This window comes from Perca flavescens, chromosome 5, assembly GCF_004354835.1.
Source record: "Perca flavescens isolate YP-PL-M2 chromosome 5, PFLA_1.0, whole genome shotgun sequence".
NCBI classification, from domain to species: Eukaryota; Metazoa; Chordata; class Actinopteri; order Perciformes; family Percidae; genus Perca; species Perca flavescens.
Genome location: NC_041335.1, coordinates 28,675,947 through 28,698,565, shown reverse-complemented (window position 1 = coordinate 28,698,565; position 22,619 = coordinate 28,675,947). Strand labels below are relative to the sequence as shown.

Below are 22,619 nucleotides of genomic sequence, written 5' to 3'. Positions count from 1 at the left end.
TGCAGAGACTTTTAAGAACCCTTAAATATACGTATATACTGTATATTCTATTATCCTGAAGTGATGCATGTGTTTTCATCCACCCCAGAGCCATAGAGATATAAAGTCTTTCTCTATCACTCTGATCCACCCACTCCAGTCACATGATTATAGTGCAGAAAAGAAGACCAAGTTACTTTTGTAGGGGTTAAAACCTCTAGACACATAAGTTATTGTTTTTTCCTGCTTTAAATAGAGTTTCTTTTCTAGTGAAAACGTCATTTCCCATTCAGCTTTTCAGGTTCGCCAATCCTTTCTTTGAATTTCAAGTTTCTGAGCAGTGCATTGTCAATATGTAGTCAAATTGATTTGCAGATCAATTGTTATTTAGTTTTTCTGTAAAAGACAAATGAATTAAACTCCATGTTGTGCCACTTTATCTGCTCTAATGGCTGGTACTGTATATGAAGCCTTTGTCTAACCGCTCCTCTACAACAAAGTAAATACAGTAGGAATACCTTCTTACCTCTTACGGCTAAGACACTTGAAATATAAAACTCAGTGACCTGAAGTCTTAATGGTCTGTGGTCTTAATGTAGCATTATAACGCCAGTAAAAGCTTCCACTTACCACAACAAAAAGCAGCTCTCTAAATATTTTCCTTTGTTGATGTACTGTATGTTCATGTGCACATGTTGAGCTACAGTGAACAACATTTTATTTTATTGAGCATTTATGAAGCTGCAGAGGTTTAAATAATTGCAAATGTTGTCCACAAAGTAAATAAATGGGAAATGACTGCATTTATACAGTATAGTGCTTTTATCCAGAGCACTTTACAATGTGCCTCTCATCCACCCATTCACACACACACACACACACACACACACACACACACACACACACACACACACACACACACACACACACACACACACACACACCGCTGGCAGCGAGCTACCATGAAAGCGCTGGCCTGACCATCGGGAGAAATTTGGGGTTCAGTGTCTCAAGGACACTTCGACATGTGGGCATGAGGAGCTTAGGACCAAACTGCTAACCCCCACTCTACCTCCTTCAATTCAAAGATGGTCAAAAAGTATTTGTTTTTGTGGCTTTTACAAACCGTGAGGGCTTGCTAAGGCATCTACCGTGATACTACAAGTGCATTTCTTTGTTTCATGGTTGCACACCAGGTGGCGTTGCAGACCGCACTTTGTTTTCAGAATGTTAGGTCAAAGCTTTTGCAGTGATACAAATGAACCAGAAGGTGGCAGTAGATCATCACAAAAATTGTAAACCTGTTCGATAAGATATTCGTTTCTCCTTCACTCCCAATTAAACACACACACACACACACACACACACACACACACACACACACACACACACACACACACACACACACACACACATGCACAGACACTCTGTTCTGTAACAGATGTCCTTTTAGATGGAAGGCTCTGCTGAATAATTAACCAAATTAACTTGATGAGTAGTTTTTCTTCAGTGTGCCCTTAACAAAACTGTGCTATATTAAAATAGGGTTTTATAAGAGGAGGTTTAACTTGGCTTTTCTCCAAAGATTTTTTTTTTTATGTAATGAATAAGGATTCAGGCATATAGACTAACAGGTCTTTTACAAATCCAGGCTCTTTGTGATTCGGCAGGTACTCAGCTATCCTCTCGAAACATTCACACCTCTTTGTTGCTTGTTTGTCAGACTACTGGAGTTGCTCGCCACCTGTGTGCTTCTCTAACCTTCTTTTCTGTATCATCGGCTTGATTGGGAATGGAGGCGGATGTTGTCCAGAAAGTCAGCCAGACAGACAGGCAGGCGTCCCCTGGTCAGGGAGTCCCAGCCGCTCCTGCCTCAGTCCAACTGGGTTCAGACCAGTCAAACTTTAGGTGTTTTTGGAGACCAACTCTCTTTTGCCGTCACTGTCTAGGACTTTGGCTATGTGCACACCGCATCAAAGTTTTTTTTTTTTTTTTTTTTTTTTTCCCCCATGCACCTGGTGTAGATATTCTTTTTCTAATCATAAGTGAACATGGTAATAACTAAATATTATATAATTTATCTGATATATATTGATGTATACTCTTGACCTTTGTATCCTAATGCTCCATTGCAAGAGTCCCAGACCCTCACATCCAGGGGCATAACGTGGCTATGACCAGCCTTCCTGCTAAAACTAAAGCTCAGGCTTCTTAACATGATAAGCTGGGATGGAAGAGATTTGTCCAGATGCTAACTGTCTTCTGCCCAAAGCCCCCAACCCATTGCCCTCTCATATTGGCCTGAAATAGAGAAACACTGTAAGAATGATTTGGTTAACAACGACTCTTTCCTGTAGCAGGTGTTGAATTTGCTGGGAAATGATTGATGATTAACTCATTATTAGCCGTCTAGTAGTGCGTTCACTCCGAGGCGTGAGTTGAAATATTTGCAGTACTTTAGACGGTACTGTCAGTTCGTACAGCACTGCATTATGCACTTTAACATGTTTCTTATAATCAAACTGTCATTTCTGTCAGTTATATTAAAGGTGAGCATGAAGCTTCATTCTTCATTTAAGAAACAGTGGCGTGACAAAAAAAATCTAAATATTTCACTCAAGGTCAGCTAGTTTTTTTTCTGGAGCTTTCAACTGCATCTCACTTTCTTCACTGGATGGAGATAGCTCAGTTGTTATCAAGTGAATGGAAATGGCAACCCCTGTCTCTGTTAAAAAATGGTCAGATGTGAATGGCCTTCCTGATCTTTCTCCGGCCTTCCACTGAACTCCTGCTTGATGACCGTTGACCCATTCAGTTGCTGTCCATGGTCTTTGACCTCTATCGTGTTCCTTACATTATTAAATGTCATATTCCAGTTTCCCCTACAGGGGAGTTGCTACGCTTTCATTTCATGTACTATGTTATGTAATCAGCATTGGTGGATTGGGGTGGTAGTGCTGTACTTTTCATATATTTATGGATGAATTAATTGAACGGCTTGTTTAATCAGAGGCCAAAAGGACATGCAATGGGTGCATATTAAGGAAAGCCCCCTCCCTCTTTGTGGCGTACAAAGCACAGCCTGCTGAACTTACACACTGCGAACTTTGAATTCAAACAGATTGTTACAGATTATATATTACATTTCCTCCCAAGTTATAACTGTTGTAGGAATTTCAAATGTAAAAGTCACAGCATTGACCAGCATAGATAGGGAATGGGTTAAAGATCACGAAGGCAATTTACATCTTACAACTTTCAACAGAGATATGGGTGATGATCTCCCCACATATACGACCACCTGTTATCACATGTACAAAGTGTTATAAGGGCCACACTTAGCCAACTCCATCCACTAGAAAAGAGGATGTGGTTGAAAGCTCTGTAAAAAAAAAGTATGTTAGGTAGGCACTAGTACTATCAAGGGTTACATCTCATATGGACAAGAAACTGCCAGCAGCTATTTTCAGAGTTTACTGTGAAGGTTTGGTCTGTTTGTGTCTTTCTCTGTGTTTGTTTCATTTCTTCACTCTCTACCTTTTTTTTCCTGTCATCCAGCTTGTTGTTTATCAATCTATTCTCTGCCTTTTCTTTTTGCCCATTGCCTCAACCATACTCCCCTCCCTCATTCCCCCACCCCCTTTCCCTCTCTGGCTCTCCAAAGGCACGCTCTGGCGACATAGAGCCACTAATTGGCTCTCTAAACGGGGGGCTGGCTGAGATGTGTGAATGCACCACAGCAACACCACCACCACGCAGAGCGGAGAGAGGCACTTTCAGCCTAGAGAAATACATGCTGTGCGGCAGCTTTCTTCATATTCTTAACCAGATGGAGCTTGGAGAGGGAGATATGTCATAGCTTCGAAACATCGCCACGTTTGTCTGTGGGATTGTGCAAGTACCTGTGTGTCAGCATGTACACATGCAAGAGTAGAAGACGTGCATGTGTTTTTAAGTGTTACACAGCCTCATGAGAGTATTTAGTACTTATACACTGCTAAGCAAAAAGGAGAGGATGTTCTTGCATCTTGAGTCTGTTTTAGAATTATATTTTTAAAGGATTTACAGATTTATGCTACATATGTTGTTCCAGTTTATGAGTCATCAGGAATTATGTTAAATTTGGCAGACATGGACATTCATTTTACAATCTTGGCAGTTTATACATCGCATAACATCACGGAGCAATAGAGAACATAATTAGTGAATGTATGTTGCTCTGTAACGGTGGAGGAAGGAAACTAATGCAAGTTAATAGAATTTTTCACTACAGGCTCTTGGGATTGCAGTCCACGAGTTGCGATGTGGATGAGTCATACAATTTGGAGGCAGCCGGTCGGTCCTGTGTGCCGCAATATACACACATTATCCAGCCCGTCCCTCTAGACGAGTCCTCACACACACACACACACACACACACACACACACACACACACACACACACACACACACACACACACACACACACACACACACACACACACACACACACACACACACACACACACACACACACATATGCAATAATTTTCACATGGACAATTTCTTGAATATGAGTTCTCAGGATAATAGTGTTGATCTTGCTCAGCACGACAGGTCTCCTTGGTGCTTTTCCTTTGTAATCTTTGATAGCTAAAAGGAATGTCCCCATGCCCAGCCTTGAGACAGCTTCACATGCGTGCAAACACCTAATTGGCTTCAAATGTCATCAGCAAAAAAAAAAAAAAAAAAAAAAAAAAGAGATGAAGAAGGGGAGAGGAGAGGGAGGCACAGGATATGCAAGAGGAGGAGAGGAAAAGAAAGAAAAGGAGGCATTTGGGGAAAGAGGGAACATGGAATTACATGAGAGAAAATCAGGGTGAGAAAGAGGCAATGACGACAGGAGGTGAAGAAGAAATGTCATGTCGAGAAGAAAAGAGCAGATGCAACAGGGAAGGAAAACGACCAAAAGAAGCATTGACCGAACCCCCAATACCCATCTTCCTGAACACCCCAGGGTGGTCCTTATTAGCTGTTAACTAATTAGCAGAGTCTAACTTTGAGCCCCACTGATTACACTGCAAGAATGTCCACAAACCCTCAACTTAAAAGTGTCAGGATTAAAAAAGGGACACTGCATCTATTGAACGCAGTAATTGCCCTTTTCGCCAAATCCTGTTTACAGTGGCAGTAAGATAAACCAGCTTTTGTCCTGGTGGCATTTCACTGCCATTTAGCCCAAAGAAGCAACACACCTCAAGGTAATTAGTCCAATTACGAGTCTGTTATCTGCCTTTCTCAAAGCCTCACTGCATGTTAAGATTGCCCCATTAATGGTGTTGGGGTGTTCCATTTGCATTAATCACAGCAGAGGAGAAGCTAAAGGCTTCAGGTGCATTGTTTGGTTTGACAGTTGATGTGGAGATGCAGGGTTATTCAGGTGAGAGGAGAGAATGGAAGATTGATGATGTGGCTCCAAAAATTACATCTGAAGTCCTGCGTAAATGTGAACAGCATTTGCCAATACATGGGAGTAAAGATTTGTCTATTAGGAAATTCTTGCTGGAGAATGTGACATTGATTGCTTGGTCAAAGCATCATCATTTCTTGTACAGTTTAAAATGAAAATTGTGTATTTTTTATGATCATTTTGTGCTATGATACAGTTTAAATATAAATGCATCTCAAAGAAAAGTAGCAATAAAGTAAAAGAAAAGCAACATTGTAATGTGAATTCAGCAGCAGTAGGACTGTTTTCACAGATACAGTACTCATAGCGTCAAACCTTGATATCAGCAGGCTACGGCTCTGTTGAAATGGGTTCTACAAGTTGTAATAAACCACAAGACTTTTATCAAAGCTCTTCATGAAAAGTAACTTCTAAAACGTACTTTCTAACAAGCACGAGCCACACAAATTAACTGAAATTGCAGTTATTGCAGAGTCATGCTCAGTCTGTGTTCTTCATCTCATTTAGGGAGTTTTTTTATTTGATTTGCCTGAGGCTTTTGCTTAGGTGAGATCATGTGAAACAAGAAATTCATCAAGTCAAGTCTTGTTACTATTTTGCTGAAGCAGTTGCTAAGATACTAGTGCGCTTGATGAACAGTTTTCATGAGTGTGATTCAAGTTCATTGCTTCTCCTGCAGAGAAATTTCACTTGGGTATCAGCTTGATAAGCACTGTCAAAAGCATTTTTAAAGTAAGGCTGCCTCGTGCAGGAATATAATTACCGAAAGGAAGCTTATTTAAATCAAAGGTGATTGGTTGAGATTTGCAAAAACTTTTTCTTGTTAGATTTCGCAAGATGCTAATTTTTAAATGGACAGTACAAATTGGCACCTCGTATGTCAGGTATTAAGCACCTCTTTGTCTCACTAAGGTCTGGCTACACCACACATACACTCTAGAATAGGAGAAAAAAACACTCTGGCTTGTTTGCATTTCTTTAAACCAATCACAACCGTCTTGGGCAGCATTAAGCTCCGAATGCAGCGATATTGCCTCTGCAAAATGGTCATGGGAAGGAACTTTGTCGGAACATTTGCACGTACAGTAGGAAGGCGAGCTGTGGATGACTAATTCCATGCAAAAGAAAACACCACGTAAAATATTAATTTAAGTTAATTGTTTACACAACACAGTAAGGTGAGCTATTTTCATTTGATTTATACATCGTTAAACATAATTTGCTATTACCAGTGTATCGCTGTAACTTACTTTGTCCACAGCAATCCCCACCAATCGGTCCCAAAACGTCGGCATTTGCAGGATGGCTCTCGAGCTAGCGTTGCCAACAAATGTTTTCGGTGATTTGTATACGATGGAGAACTGGCCAGCAACAATTTTTGCCTAAGTGTCTTTATCTTGCTCTGCAGCGACCCCCCTTAACTGCAGGGTTCTCACCTGTTCCTCCATTATTGTGAGGGGGACACAACCAAAACCATGGCATTTACACACCATGTCTCTGTGTTTAATGTTATTCATGAATTAACTGCAGACGATAGGGCATGCTTGGAAAATAAAACTTTTCGCCATAATCGGTGTGCAAACATGCCAGCACGTCGCTGTTAGATAGTAAATCTCGTAAACATATTCTTTGTAAAACATTCACCGAAAGAACCAAGCAGGAGGGCCTTATTGAACGGTCCAAATTTTCGTCAAAACATGCCATTTTCAGCATGCAGCTTGATAGGTCGGAGGTTGTTGTTTTTGTTTCCTGTAGGCACGAAGCAATTTGGAGAACGGTAACACACTGACGGGGAGGGGCAAAGTCGGATGTCAAGCTTTATCCTGGCAAAGTACTTTTGTCGCCCCAGACTAAGCACCTCTAGACCTGTCCAAGCTTCAGCCTCAGCTTTCTGTTGCCAGTCGGTATTCTCATTTTCCGTGGTGTGAACTCTTCAGTGGCTGTTGATTAGTTTCAGTCATTCATGGGTCAAGCTGAACTTTTACATTTGTGAGTGGCCTGTTGTGGTTTTATTGCTGCTAATAAAGGAGGCTTGATTGAGCATCCCCCTCACTTTTGTAGATGAGCGGTCTTTTGGGCCCACTCGTCCTTTCTACATGTTGATGTCTTTCTGAAGGGGTTTTTAGGATTGAGATGTGGGCCTCTTATTAATGTGGGTTCAGGCACAAGTGTAAGTGTGGTCCTCAGACAGCCACACTGAGGGCAGAACCGCAGCGACAGCTCCACTCAAGAGACCCTTCTGACGTGAATTACAGTCAACAGGGTATATATTCCAGAAGCTAATCAATCCTCACAAATGTGATCTGTATAGTCAATGTAAAATATTAATTTGAGTACATGTCTTCAAATGTAACCTCTCAAGTTTTCCCAGCAGTGAGACCCAGCAAGTTTCCATGACAAACAAAATCAACACCAGGTTCACTCATTAGAAAAACTTCAGCCGGAGAGCAGGACTAAGCAGTGACATAATTAGGTTTACTGTAATGTTTTGTGTGCATTACTGTTTTTGCAGCCATTGACATATGTTTTCTTTATGTTTGGTGAATGTGTCATAGGTAAAATTATAGAGCCACAAAGTAAGAGTAGCCGTTGATTCTTGTGTTTTTACCACTGTTCTCACATGGGAGTCTCCTGTGTTATTTATGAAAAGTATAGTGTAGTATAGTTTATTAATCCCGCAAGGGGAAATTATGTATGTATATGTATATGTATATATATATATATATATATATATATATATATATATATCCATCTTCGTCTGCTTATCCGGTGTCGGGTCGCGGGGGAGCAGCTCCAGCAGGGGACCCCCAAACTATATATATATATATATATATATTCACATACACACAGGCCCAAATACACACATGCACAATCAGGATCTATACACATGCATTATGTATGTCAGAGTGATGGGGCTGTCTCACAGGGTGCTCTGAGCAGGTGGCCAAGGGATCCAGTAGGCAAACTGGCACATCTCCAGCTACCAGTCCATACTCTGTACTTGGGCAGTGTGGGGACTTGAATCTGCGACTCTCTGGGTCCCAACCAAGTCAAGGGATGTAAAATCAATGCAGCAGAACCAGATATATTGTCTTTGTTATGCCATGCATTCTTCCTCCTTGTCAAAACCTGCAGTGCAACTCAACTGCTGAGCATTCAGTTAGAGTTGGAATATGTTATGCTAGTAGTGGCTAATGCAGCCTTGAGCCTCTAGCCTCAGGCAGAGATGAGGAGCGGGCTACAGAGTTCTGTTCAGCTCACTTTCACTTCTTTCTAACTCACACAACTATCGCACACATCCCTCAGGAGCCGCACATGCTTTATACACATATTTAAAAAGAATATGCAGTAATTCTTCCCAAGATGCGTAAACACACTTTGATGTGTAAGATCGGTGGAAGACACTATAGGTTTATATGTAATTGTTTTGTATGTAGTTGTGTTAATGTATCTCTATGAGTAAGCCCTTTCCATTCCATGTAGCAATTATCAAGTAACCACTTGTTAATACAAAAATGATTCTTTTAGTTTTTAACAGCTTGAATTATCATCAGGTTTCTACAAAGTGTTGTCTCTAGCTTCTGTTTGCTGTTAGCAATGCATGCAACAGAATTTCAAGCTTAATGATTGGACGTTATCTCCCTAAGTTTCATATATACTGTGTATATATACCCTTTTACTCTTTAAAAAAAAGAAGATATTTCCAGATGATGTTGTTCATCCTTTTTTTTTCTTATTATGATACAACCAAGAGATTTCAATGCCTAAGTGCTAAACTGGACTTTAACCTCAGGAACCAAAGATGCCAAAGTCCTCCCACTTTGCGACTCCATTCAAGGAGTAAAGTCAATGAAAGTATGACATGTTTAAACCAAATAGTGTTCCACAGCCATTTGACATAAATGTTAACCTTTGCTTTTAAGGTTATCTGAGAATAACTGAAATAACTACATTAATTTGCTGACGTATTAACAATTAGTACACCCTCCCAGCCACAGGACATTAACTACACCACTGTTTCTGTTAAAACTAAATATTTTGCTATGTTTCTGTAGCGATAAACATAACCTTTGGTGAATGAAAACTTAACTTAAAAAGTCTTTTTTGGTTTTTTTTAATAAGCAATGTAAGAATCCCCCGTCAAGATGACTAAAGAATATTTAAAAAAAGAAAATGAGACCCTTGAAAGTCCCTGCATATTACGTCCCTTGTGTCTGTGCACCCGTCTTTTCCCACAACTCAGCGTTCTTCGCGGCATCTTCTTCATAACATTACCGAATAGGAATGGCTGCAGGCTTTTTTTCCATCAAGTTTTGCAATCCACCGGGACCTTTTATGGGAGATGTTTTTTCGTGGTTCATTTGATGTTGCTGGTGTTAATATTGTGTTTGAAGTTTGTGTTTTTGATGCTTATAGTTCCTTAGAGACAATGTCGCAGGGAAGAAAAATAATGACACAAAACTAAAAACAAACAAAAAAGTGCAGTGTTGTTGACAGACATTTACATCAAATTTAGCTTGGCGGTCAATAGCAGTTTTTGAAGGCTGAGGTAAATTTTTGCCCAGAGTCATGTATGAGATACTGCATCTGCTGAGATGTACCCAGGATCAATTCTACCAACATTATGTTTTGTTTTGCTGAAGAGCCTTTTGGCTATGCATACCTTCAGATGGAAGACAAGTAGGATGTTACAGACTATTTTAGCTGTGTCTCTGCAAGATCAATATCCACATTCTTTTTTCTTTTCTTTCTGAAGAACAACTTGAGGAGGATAAATTGCACAGTAATGGAGGTAAAGTGTTGTCATCTGAGCTCAAAAACACATTTTGGCAGTTCACCTTCAATTCATTTGCCTCTGTTGCTCTCTCTTTCTCATCCAACAGAAAGTTTAGTTTCGATAGAAGTCAGCTTGTGTCATGACTCATGCAGCTTTGCCTTTGACCTGTTCTGTTTGGTGCACTCTTCCATTTTTCTCACTTTCTTGCTCCATCCATTCATGCTTAATCTGCTCCACATCATCATATTTGAACACCACTGCACTACTAATACATTCACATCTGATAACAGCAGAGTTAATTCTTCATTTCCAAATTGAGCACATTTGATGGTCGTAAATGTCTGCCTGCTGCCAGGATTACCCTTACTGCTGCAATCGAGAAGTAGAGCTAATGAATGTTTTAGTATTAGGTGCATGATAATAACCACTTGAGTTTAACTTGATACACCATATTACACAAAAAATGTTCACCCAAATTATTAAAAAAACTAACATTTTCTCACTCACCACAAGAGACATGCAGATATTTTGGGTTTTATTTGCCCAGGTTTTAATACATCACCCCCTGACATTTCTACAATGGAGATACTTTAATTGCTTAAAATCTGTTACATTCAACAGCAACATCTTTTTACATAAGAACACGTTTTCAACAGTTTTCATAGTGACTAATCTTTCAGTAGAAAGTTGTTCCAATGAAATGTTGAGGTCTATGGATTATCCAGGGTATCAGGGACATTGTTTTTTTTATGGAATTTTTTTATCAATAGATTGATAAAAAATGTATTTACCTCCATTGTATAGGTTTAGAGGCAGAAAGCTTACAGACAGATATTTCAAAACATGGACAAATTAAACCAAAACTATTTGCATGGCTAGATACTACACTACAGATAAGCAAGACAATACTGTATGCTCTTTTGTAATTAGTGTGAACGTGCATTGTATACAGTGTGTCACAACCAGGTGTTATGGTGGCGTTAAATGAGCCCCTATCTCTGTCCTCTTCTAACAGGGAGCCAGGAGAAGCAGGACTGGTCCATCCAGTGGCCCACCTCTGAATCGGGCAAAGAAAACACTCCGGTGTGCCAGCCAGAGGTCAGTCAGTGGATCCGGTTTCAGCTCTCCCAAAGCCCCAAAATCCAGTCCAAGTACAACCAGCACATGTGCCACAGCCCCCAGGCCCTGGCCCCCCCTTTATATGCCGATCGACTGACCGTTGACAGCCCGGCCACAGGATTCTTCCCTCCCTTGGACTATGGTCATCGCTCCCTGCCCCCATCACCCCGCCAGAGGCATTTTGGCCACACACCTCCTCGGACTCCCTTAGTGGTGAACACCATGACGCCGCCTGGCACTCCCCCCATGCGGCGTAGAAACAAAGTGAAGGCCCCGGGCACGCCACCTCCACCTAGCCGCAAGCTCATCCATCTGCTGCCAGGCTTCACCGCACTGCACCGCAGCAAATCCCACGAGTTCCAGCTGGGGAACCGCTTGGATGACACACAGACACCAAAGTAAGTGTTATACCCTTCTGGAATTTTAATGGCAAAAAGTTAGTGCTCTGTGTTTACTGAATAGCCCAAACCATGATACAAATGCGAACACAAAGGTCAAATCACCAACAAAATTCTAAGCAAAGGATCTGAAGCTGCTTTCACTCTCAAATTGATTGACAGGTCTGAAGTTATTAATGTAGTCTGATGCTGTCCAAGGTTTGTTTACATATGTAATGATAATTATAATCAGTTTGAAAAGACAAAAAATTATTAGTTTTGATCCTTACAAACTCTTCAGTTATGTTGGTTAATTTAGCACCGATATACATATATTATGTTTGATATAGAAGCTCCACACCCTTGTCAAATATATATGTCAGTTTCTTCTGAAGAATCACATAATGGTTTCATTGAACAGTAGGGATGGGCGATTTTTCAAATCTTATTTTGAATACCGATTTTGGCTTCTAACAATCATGAAAACAAGATAATCAAGATAAAACGATTATTGTGCCGCATTCCGTTTCGCAATGATGCTCTCATTTTATCTTTTGTTATAAATCCAGTGCACCCCTAGCCTAGAAATATAGATGCAAATGTAATTCTATTCCCTAATACTTGAAAACAAAGACGATGGCTGCTGCTGCTGGCGAACAGCGGTCTTTCGAATCGGCTTTGGCCGCGACTCTGGAGACTTGGAGTTAAGCTTTTCTTTGAGAAAAGAACAAAGAACAACACTGAAGTAATTATTTAAAAAGGAAGATGTGTTCAGAGTTTTGCCGACCGGATACATTTAATCTATCAACTAGCGTTGCTCTGGATGGTTGTAGTGCTATCCTATTGCGTGCAGAGGGAATTCGAAAGACATCCGCTTATCCCGCCCCTCGGATTGAGCCCTGCCAATGGAGAGTTCCCTGACTCAACATCTTGATGTGGATCTGGCTTGTCAGGCTAGCGCACCCCCTTTAGATATAATAATAATTATAGGACTATAATCAGGGAAGGAAGTATTCAGATTCTTTGCTTGTATAAAATTAGCAATGCCGCGTTCTAAAAATACTCCATTACAAATAAAAGTTCTGCATTAAAGTGTGTGCGGAAGAATGGGGCTGCCGAGATCCGCCGGATGGCTGCTAAGATCCACAGACCTCGGTTGCTCCGAGCCCCATGCACTGGTGCCACGGAGGGAAGCCACACACCGTTCATTCAAACACACTGCCTACACAAAGATGACACAGATCTGGATTAAAATCAGCAAAGTATCCCTTTAGGTAAAATTAAGTAAATATTATTAGCAATCATATCATAAGTAAAAGAACTCAGAAAATGTACAGTATATAGGTTTAGAAGAAAGATGAAATGGAAGCAACAACAAATTATGCCATTTATTGTAAGTTAGGACTGAGGCTATGTGGTTCTTATTGCACACATTTGTTTGACTGTCAATTATCTTGTTTATAAAGTTTCTTAGAGACAATATTCCAAGTTGTTACTGGTCAGTCAGTTACAGCAGATTGCCTGCCTGAAGCGAATATTCAGAGATTCAGTCGTCGCTCTCCCTGATCTGTACAAGGTCTCACAACATTATTCCATCTGATCCAAGTAGCACAGAAAGGAAGTTAGGTCCCCACCTTTCCTTTCAGCCTTTCAGATTTACTAGAACATAATCACCCACCAGAGCCCGATCAGATTAATTCCTGGGAGGACAACATTGCCCTTAAAGAACCAACGGCCTGTCGGTAGAGATAAGGGGCCTCTGGGCTGAGTTCCTGACCGGCCATGCCTGTGTCTGGTGCAATGCTGATCAGATTTGGCCATGAACAGGGTCCACCACTGCTAGGTAATCAGGAACCAGAGTCCGCCTCAGGAGAGCTGCTCTCATTTTGATAATGCCATTAGATGACAGTGCCCTATCACTGCTACACTTGGTAAGTTAATATTTGGGAGTTGTCCTCTGCTTTTACGATGGCCATCTGGGTTATATTTGGTGTGTGCTTGGTTGCCGAAAGGACTACATCCACACATGTCCGTCCACGTGGGTGTGTGCATCTGTATCTGAACAATGGACTGGATCATAGCTGCAGTGAATAGGCTCAAATGGCATTAGGGAATTGATTACCGGTCCCTGAGTGCTGATAGACCGCAGGCTGTAAGCCCCTCTAATCAATGGCTGTGTGTGCCTGGAAATGTTGCAACTCATTGAGACAGGGTAGATCTACTGGCTTCTCTGATAGCCAATACCTCTCCAAATACATCATAATTGGTTGGAGGATGATGCTGGCAAGCATTAAGTTGGTGGTTCAGTTCTGGCATGAGGCACTCATCTTTGTGTGTTTTGTATCTGTATGCGCAAGGTTATTGGCTTCATTGCAAAGTTGGCATCTGTTTTTTTTCCCTTGATGCAAGATTAAATACCTGAAGTTAATACCATACTATATTATTTTAAAATCCTGCATTGTGATTTAGATTCCTCGCCTTTCTTGGATGAAAAACAACATGCAAACATTTCATCACAGCAAACCCCGAACCCTAAAAAAAAAATCTAAAATATCACACATAAGGCTATTTCATAATGGATGCCTTTCTGTGAAACCTGGTTACTTCCATACAACCCATATTTCCCCCTATTACCAGCCTCATGATTTTAATTAGCTCACAGTCCTCCTTAGGTCCTCACTTTCTCTTGCTTAATTGCCTGGCTCTGTGGCCAGGGCACAATAACTAAGGATTACCCTCTGACCCCAAGAGACATTTTTCTCCCTGAGATATGGCCTAATATCTCATTATCACTGCATAATATGGCACAAAGTCTATTTAGCTAAATGTGCAAGAATGCCCGGCATACCATGTTGAATGGAAATTGAGATTTGGTTTTGGCACTGATAAATAAGACATTTTAAGTATTTCCATTAATTTCAGAGATAAAAGATTACTTAATTTCTGTACTACACATATTAGTTAGGCCTAATTGTATTCTGCTTTGCTAGCACATTTTCTATTCTTGGTATGTTATAGTAGTGTGAAAACTGAAGAAATTACATTGGTAACTGATAATCAAAGCAAGATGGATTTTAAAATAGGGTTAATATTCATGTTTTGGGCCTAATGCACCCTAAAAAAACATTTATTAAGGCTGGTCACATTGTGCTTTGTCTCTAAAGTTGTCATTAAGAGCTTTCGGGACATCGGCCTTTCTAAAGCACAATATCCTCCATTTCAATGTTTATTCGTCTTCAGCTGCACAAGATGTGTATCTGTACCGGGGATATTCTGCAATTATGGTCCGAAAATTGTTTCTGGTCGCTTTTATTGTAAAAACTAAGCAAATACTCTGATCTGCCTCTGCGGACCCTCATCTTCTTTTTGATAGCTTTGTGATTCTTGGTTTAATGCATTTGCCTGAGATAATGTGTTTTCCTTTCAGTTTGCAGTGAACCACAGGCTGGTTTCTATCAATCCAAAGAATTAATGAGCAAATTGCTTCCTTACCAATGTGTTCAGTAATATCTATAATTCCAAGGAAGTCTCACCCTGAGATGAAACAGCGTCCAATTTTGCTGAAGAAATTGTAATGCAAAAGAAATATAAGAAAACAAACTTTCACCTGTGTGGGGAAATATGTATCTCCTTTCTCACCAACTGTCAAGTGCAAGTCCAAATATATATATATAGTTGTGCTTCAGCTAGGGCTGCACAATATATCATTTTATTTTCATCATCGCAATATTAACTGCCGCATTAAACACATCGCGTAAGGCTGCGATATACTTCGAAAGACACTCAGAGCCTTTTTGTTTTAGTTGAAAGAAAATATGAGTAGAAAACGGCACTTTGAAATGTAACCGTCATCCTTTTTTTAGTGCTGCCTTTTATATTCAATTCAGTGTTCAATTTGTTCAATAAAATGTTGGAAATGATTTCCTTTCATTTGTTTTAAATTCAACAAGCAGTTTGTTTTATTTTAGCAGAATACTGAAAGCAGCAGAACTGAGGACACTTTAATATCTGTTTATTTATCGCAAGTATTCGTTATCGTGATATTCAACGACGTTATTGAATAGCGCATATTTTCCTCATATCGTGCAGCCCTAGTTTCAGCCCTGGTTTGGTCCTCCGTCTACTGTCAAAGATAATTGGGTCTGTTTGGCTCGCTACAGTAGATGCTCAACTCTGTTCACTTTTAGCAATTTTGGCAGATATGGTCATTTTTGTCTGACTTGTGAAGTGACTGGGCAGAAGGCAGTACAGAGCTGTAGAGTGAGGTGTTGATTCTCCAAGCAGTACTGGCTCCACATTTTTCTTCAAAAATATTGCTTAATGAAGCTTTAAACTTAACCCACGAATAATTCAGGAAGAGGAAAAAATGTTTAATGTATATATAATGTCCATCACTGTTTTCACTCTGTCTCTGTGGACATATAATTATTTTAAATATATGTATATTTTCCTTAATAAGCTTTGCAGATTCTTCTTGTCCCAATGGTAATGACTCAGGCTCTTGGTTGATGGATGTAATTTCATTTTACTCGCTTCAACCTTACATTAGCATCTAAGATCACAGTTTTTTTTACTTTGCTGATTGTGTCACAGTAAAAACAAATCTGTATCAAAAAATCTTCACCTGTATCATTTGTATTATTGTATTACTTTTTTTCGGCTCCAAAAGATTTTTGATAACATTCAAAAACTGAAGCAAGTATTAGTTTTACAGTCCCCCCTCCTGTTTACATCTGTACCATCTGTATCAATTGTTGATGACTAAGTAGCAAAACACATTCCCCATCCTATTATTAATGAGTTGTTTCCCAGCATGAAAAAAAAATGCTGAGTCCAGGGATGTTGCAAAGTTTAAGGGAATATAGGGAAGTAATTAGTTTTAAATTAGTCTGAGTCATAAAGTGTACACTCACAGTAAATATGCATATGCAGTAGGGGACTATAGTTTACATGTAAATACTGATTTACTTTGAGTGGTTTAATAACAATTAAGTATATTATGTACCTTCTGTTTTTCTCTTATTACAAATCCCAGGCAGAAAATACTTATATAATACTTATGTAATAAAAAGATTGTGCTTGAACAGTGCAGACCACTAATCAATGGCAAGCAAAGGAAACCAAAATGGAAACCATATATATATAAATGTTTAAAGCATCATGTCAGAAGAGAGTTTCACCAAGAAGCCCTTTATTTGAACTTAACTATGCTTCTATGTCTACAAATATATAAATATATATAAACCTTGTATAGATACAAGAAAGAAGATGCTGACATTTGATAACCAGATGTTCCTCATCTTTGAAAAGGATAACATGATGAAATGAACATGGACCAATCAGCGATTTCTCAGAAAAACAAGAGTGAAGTATTCACAACAACCGGGCCAATAAAAGACTCTTACACAACCATTACACAACAGAAATATTCTATTTCAATTTCATCCAAAGAATCAAGAAATAAGGTGTGCTCTTTGATCTTAAAACACAAGACATTACTTTGAAACTAACTAACCTAAACGGGAAGGATCATTTAATTAGGTGCTAAGTTAGTCTCCAAGCTAAACAAGAAATCTTTTGGTCATCAGTCAAAAAAAAAAAGTACTTTCTCTCAACACATCCATCTTGGCAATATATTTCCCAGAGCAATCTGCTACAGGAAGGGTTGAAGAGCACACCTGTATAGAGTCAATACAGTGCCAATATTACTGTTTGTTTTGGTGTGATGACTGATGCATCTGCTGGCGCCCTGTGAAAATGTCATCAAATCTTTGCTAACCCAACATGACATGATTGATTACGTCCAGTATGAAATCAATTTTGAAATCCTAAGAAATACACTAAGGTTTGACTCACCAGATGTTGCTGATTTTGTTATTCAAAAGCCTTCCTTGTTGTGTTCATGTTTCCGAGGGAGACAGAACATTTTCTGGGTTAATATATTTTCATCAACATCTTGTCAGAGAGGGGCTAATGGCTTAAGGACGCCATCCTTTCCCCCTATTTACTAATTTGACGTTAAATTGTAAAAACCAATTTCTGCAATCAATCAATTTCTACCTATCCCACTTAGCACCATCAAACACTCAATCACACACACATAGTACAGGTATGTGCTTACACACTTGCACAATCAGTAAATCAATCAAACCAATAGTGCCCAGGGCACAGTCAAATGATTGCTAATCATACTTTAATCTCTCTTTCAAGATTGTTCTGTTGTCACTGTTGCACTGAGAAATACTGATTTTCCATCCTCAGAATTAAAAAAAGTCCCTTTTGTGCATTCCTGTTTGCATTGGCACAACATATAAAAAGTGGTAAAGACGAGACAAATGAAACTAATAATAGTCTAAAAAGCTATTTTTTAGGTGTTTTTGTAGACGATGATGCAACAAAACAAGTCACCATGTTGTTCTTAATAATTTACAACTGCATCAGAATAAGCTTTATTGGCTGTGTATGTGTACCATAGAGGGAATTTGACTTAAATGAATTTAAATTGGTTTTAAGTTACTCTCAATTCACTTGCAAACAGTTCAAGAACAGTTTCCAGGAAACAGGAATGGGTGTTATGTTTGAATGGATGTTAAAAAAAAAGAGTCTCACCGAGGTAGAAAGGATGAAAGGCAATCCAAAGTAGCAACAACCTGAATTAGGGTACTTTTAAACCTTAAATTTCAAATGAAAGCACTAAAAACAAATCACAAAAAAGTATAACAGGGCACAGAAAACAAAATATCAACTTTTTAGATTTTCATGTGTAGGTTGAATTTACTCTCATTAGCCAACACAGCTCTCATGTTAGAATGAGTTTGCCATATTTAAAAAGATTAATATTATTATTATTTTTTACAAACAAATACAAATAATTATGCAGTCCATAATAAAATCACAATTAACTCCAGAAACTTGTGCGCAAGAAAAGTGCGCAAAATACATACAAAGTGTCCTGGGCTCCTGTATCTGGAGAGATTGAAATGCAACAATATAATGACATTTTGTTTGCATCTTTTATCAAATGGAAACCAGTAGGTGGAAATTGATAATGCCAGTTGAGAGAAAATACATTAAAAGATACAAGATACCCTTTGAAACGCATGGTTCACCACAAATTGATTATATCGAACAACATAGAAGTCTGTGAAGTCTGTGAGTGGAATATTTCTTTGAGGCCTATGATAGCTGTTGTTAATAGTTTTAGTTACTAAACACAAGCGCGCCGGATACCCAGCACCACTTAAACTTTAATTTCTAGCCAGGAGTGCGGCAGTAATTTCATTTAGCTTATGTTGCAGCCTTTCTATCCCTCTCTCTCTCTCGTCTGTATTTCTCAACATCTCTCCGTCTATCTGTCTCTCGCTCGCTCTGTGCCCTTTTCAAAGCAGAGAGGCTCTTTGGTCTGGAGTGCCAATTAATAAATCTCGTTTTCTATGTTAATGAGTAGTAACATGCGTGCGTGGAAAAGGCCAAGTGAGTTTTCAGTCTGTTACAGTCCCACTTGGCCCGTCGCACCAAGATCGTTCTGGAAGGTAGGCGTGTTTGTTTTTCCACGTCTTGCCTTCCCAACTGCCAGTGGAAACGGTAATATCATATAGTTAATGCCACCTTATGAGACTTTCACAGCTTTTTGAATGTTAAGCACTTTCTTATTGAATTGGATGTTTGCTAATAAATCACATGGCGCCGGGGGTTGGCATGATTCACCCTCTGCTTCTCTCAGGGTAATTCTACCATACAACGCTCAGGGGAAGCAAATTTGCATCCATTCCATGACTAATTTAGCTGTTTGCTTTCACTGAGCTGGTGTACACATCATATATTTCTCTACCCCCTTTTCCTTTCCCCTTTCTTTTTCTCTGTTTCCTTTTCTTTCTGTCCTCACCCCTCTCATTATGTACAGTATCTCTTTTGAGATCCTGTCAATGTGTTATTTCACCGTCATCAGTAACATCTCCTAATTAAGACAGAAAATATATTTTTTTTTTTATTGGATTTAGTTTTCTCGGTGGTGCAGAGGAAACTGTGATACAGTTGTGGCTGTGTTGACTGAGATCAAGCGTTAAATATCACTGAGAGAGAATGGGCAGCTGTGAGGTGGTACATACTGAAAGATACAACCTGTGATTCAAATATAAATAAAGTTAACCCCTGCACCGACTGGACCGGAACTGCTATTACTCTCAAATTAATTTTTTTAGGTGTTTTAATGCAAGGACAAATAACAGTAGACCCGCAATTAAATACAGGTATTAATGTTTTCTTGTCTGATGCTGTTAAAGGTTTGTTTACATCAGCGTTGTTCAAAAACACAGCAGTTAATTTGATCTAGTTTAAATTATGATGTAACCTGAACTTCACAAAAGCTGACCTTTTTCATTAATTAAGTCCAACTCTATAATTATATGTGCATATGCTGGTATATAATACTAGTTAAAAAAAAAACATTAATTTGTTTGTATAGATGAAAATTAAGAAAGTAAGCAACGTGTCCTAATGAGATAAACGTTGAACAAGGCAAAGAACACCACAAGTGGAAGCCATCCCATCATTTTCTAGATCAGGATATCTCAGAGTGACATATTGTGATTATTTCATGGCACTTACTACAGGAGAAAAGAGAGGCTGTCTTAAAATTGTTTGAGCTATATACTAATGGAATGGAGTACAACAAAGCATATACAATGCAGTAATGGCAGGTCAATGAATAAAAACATCAATTACCACTAAATCCACTGATCGAGCCCTGTGAAATGGTTCCGAGCACTGGGAAAAGCTAGTAAGTGGACTTTGAGTTGGGATTCCAAGGTCAAGAATGAACTTTGATGCTAAAGTGTTATGCCAACATGGACAAGAAGTCCTAAAAGTTCTGTAAAGTTGCAAAGTGAGAGGAGTAATTTTAGGTACCCCTGGTTCAGGTTCAGTTAAAGTCCCATTCACTTTCTCCAGGTGACTCATAGTTTTAGCACTTTGGCTTGGACAGGCATGAATCTCTCCCAGCTAAATTATCAGTACAAACCTGTGTAGGTCTATGTTAACAACTTCTCATCTAATGTCTGCCAATAATGGCAGGCAGCACACAAACATGCAAAAGATTAAAAATAAAAATATTACAATGTGAAATAGTATTATAATATGATCTGGCCGCGCGCTTTCACTTCACGCACGAGCAGCTCAATTTCTTCTCCTGAAAATCTCTCTTTCCTGCTTAGCAAATCCGCCATCATAATATCAATGTGCCAAGGTACAAACGTGTCTGGCTTTTAAAGGGAATGGGAGATGACACTCTGATTGGTTTATTGCACGTTATGCCCAAAACACACCTATGATTAATTAAGACACTAAGTACAACCCTTTTGAACCATGTACCTGGCGCACGGACCATTTTTTCAGCCGTTAAACTTGCAAAAGTGGATTTGTACACGCCCTAAACGCACCTGCCCCAGGCGCTTGGATCATTAAAATAGGGCCCTTAATCTTGTAGCTAGGTAGCTTGCTAGCTGTTTAGGAAGATGACATCTACATTCTTAATCCCCTGCCCCCCTACGATTTAAGACAAATTTAGGTTGCTGAACAAATTTGGGATGTAAGTGATGGTTCAGAGGTCTGGAAACAGGCTAATCTGGTATCATCGATTGAATCAAAAGTACCATTACTATGGTTACCTGCAGTTTGATATACTTGTGCACTGATTTAGAACAGGAATTAAGCTGTTGGCTGGAGCTATGCTTGAGCTGGCCAATATGGGATCTGACAACCAATCAGAGACAACTATTTTCTGCGGCTGTGTTATAGTTACATTTAAAAGACTGTATTATGGTTTGTTTTTCTCATGGTTGTCCATCTAAAACATCAAAAGGGTCCACAGCTCCAGAACACAAAATAAATCACAAAGTAAAATAAATCTCACAATTAAATGCAGGAACCCCACTAAGTTGGCTAAAATGACTCCTTATTGGTGCAGAGCTTTGTTTCATGTAGCGATCTGTAATCTGAAGACACGTTTATTGCCTTTTACTGTGAAGAAAAAAAACTCATGAGTGTTCTCTGAAAATTCAGCCGGCGTCAAATCGGTGTAGCCGCTCCCCAGACGATCCGCTGAGATACAGATCCGCCTCTACCCGGGACACACACATCGTCACATTAGCTGGCGACCTCCGACCCCACAGGATTATCGGTCCCACATGGTCTGCTGTGTGGGACATTCACTGTGTAGTTAAGTGTACTGCACAAAACCATGCATGTCAGAGCAGTGAGATAATGTATGTGTGTGTGAGAGAGGAAGGAGCGGCTTCAGTGGTGCCTCAAGGGGGAATGTGAGTGTATCTTCTTTTCTCTGCGGACAAAAGCTCATCCATGTTAATCAGGGCTTTGTCCCCTTTGCCATTAATGACAAGTTAGGTGAGAGGGGATGTCAACGCCAGGCCCTTAATAGCCACAGACTGCCAACCTTCCCCTCCATCCATCCACCCATCTATCGGCCTTAATGAGTGCTCATCACGGCCTCCACCGGCGGCCCAGAAATTGGAGCATGATTATGAATTTATATGAGTGTTTAGGAGTGGCGGTTAGCCCAAATGCCACTATTGCTGGTGGAGAATGGATTTATTAGGCTGATGGTTTTTCTGTGGTAATTTGTGAACAAGTGGGAGCCGGGTGTGGCGGATAACAGGATTTGAGTAGGATCAGTAGTGTGTCCCTAAAAGTTGTGTGATTCTTATCTAAGAAGATGAAAAAAAAGGATCTCTGAGAAAGAGACAGGAAAGATTTATAGCATTTACACTGTGCCCAAGGCATTTACGTTAGTTTGATGGAATTCTTGTTTTGCTTTATTCAATTATATGAATCCTAAAGTTTCATTTCAATCTGTTTTACAGGGAGATCAAACACTAAATTTGAAGTGTGAGAATAATGTCAA

At 39.6% G+C, this 22,619-nt stretch overlaps 1 protein-coding gene across 1 annotated transcript in view; it reads left to right on the top strand.

Annotated features, from left to right (window-relative positions):
- The window catches only part of ksr2 (kinase suppressor of ras 2), a 97,441-nt gene that overhangs the window by 21,685 nt on the left and 53,137 nt on the right, over positions 1-22,619 (top strand). The window contains exon 4 of the mRNA XM_028578477.1: positions 11,221-11,722. Coding sequence (XP_028434278.1) covers positions 11,221-11,722 — 502 coding nt within the window. The remainder of the gene's footprint in view (positions 1-11,220; positions 11,723-22,619) is intronic.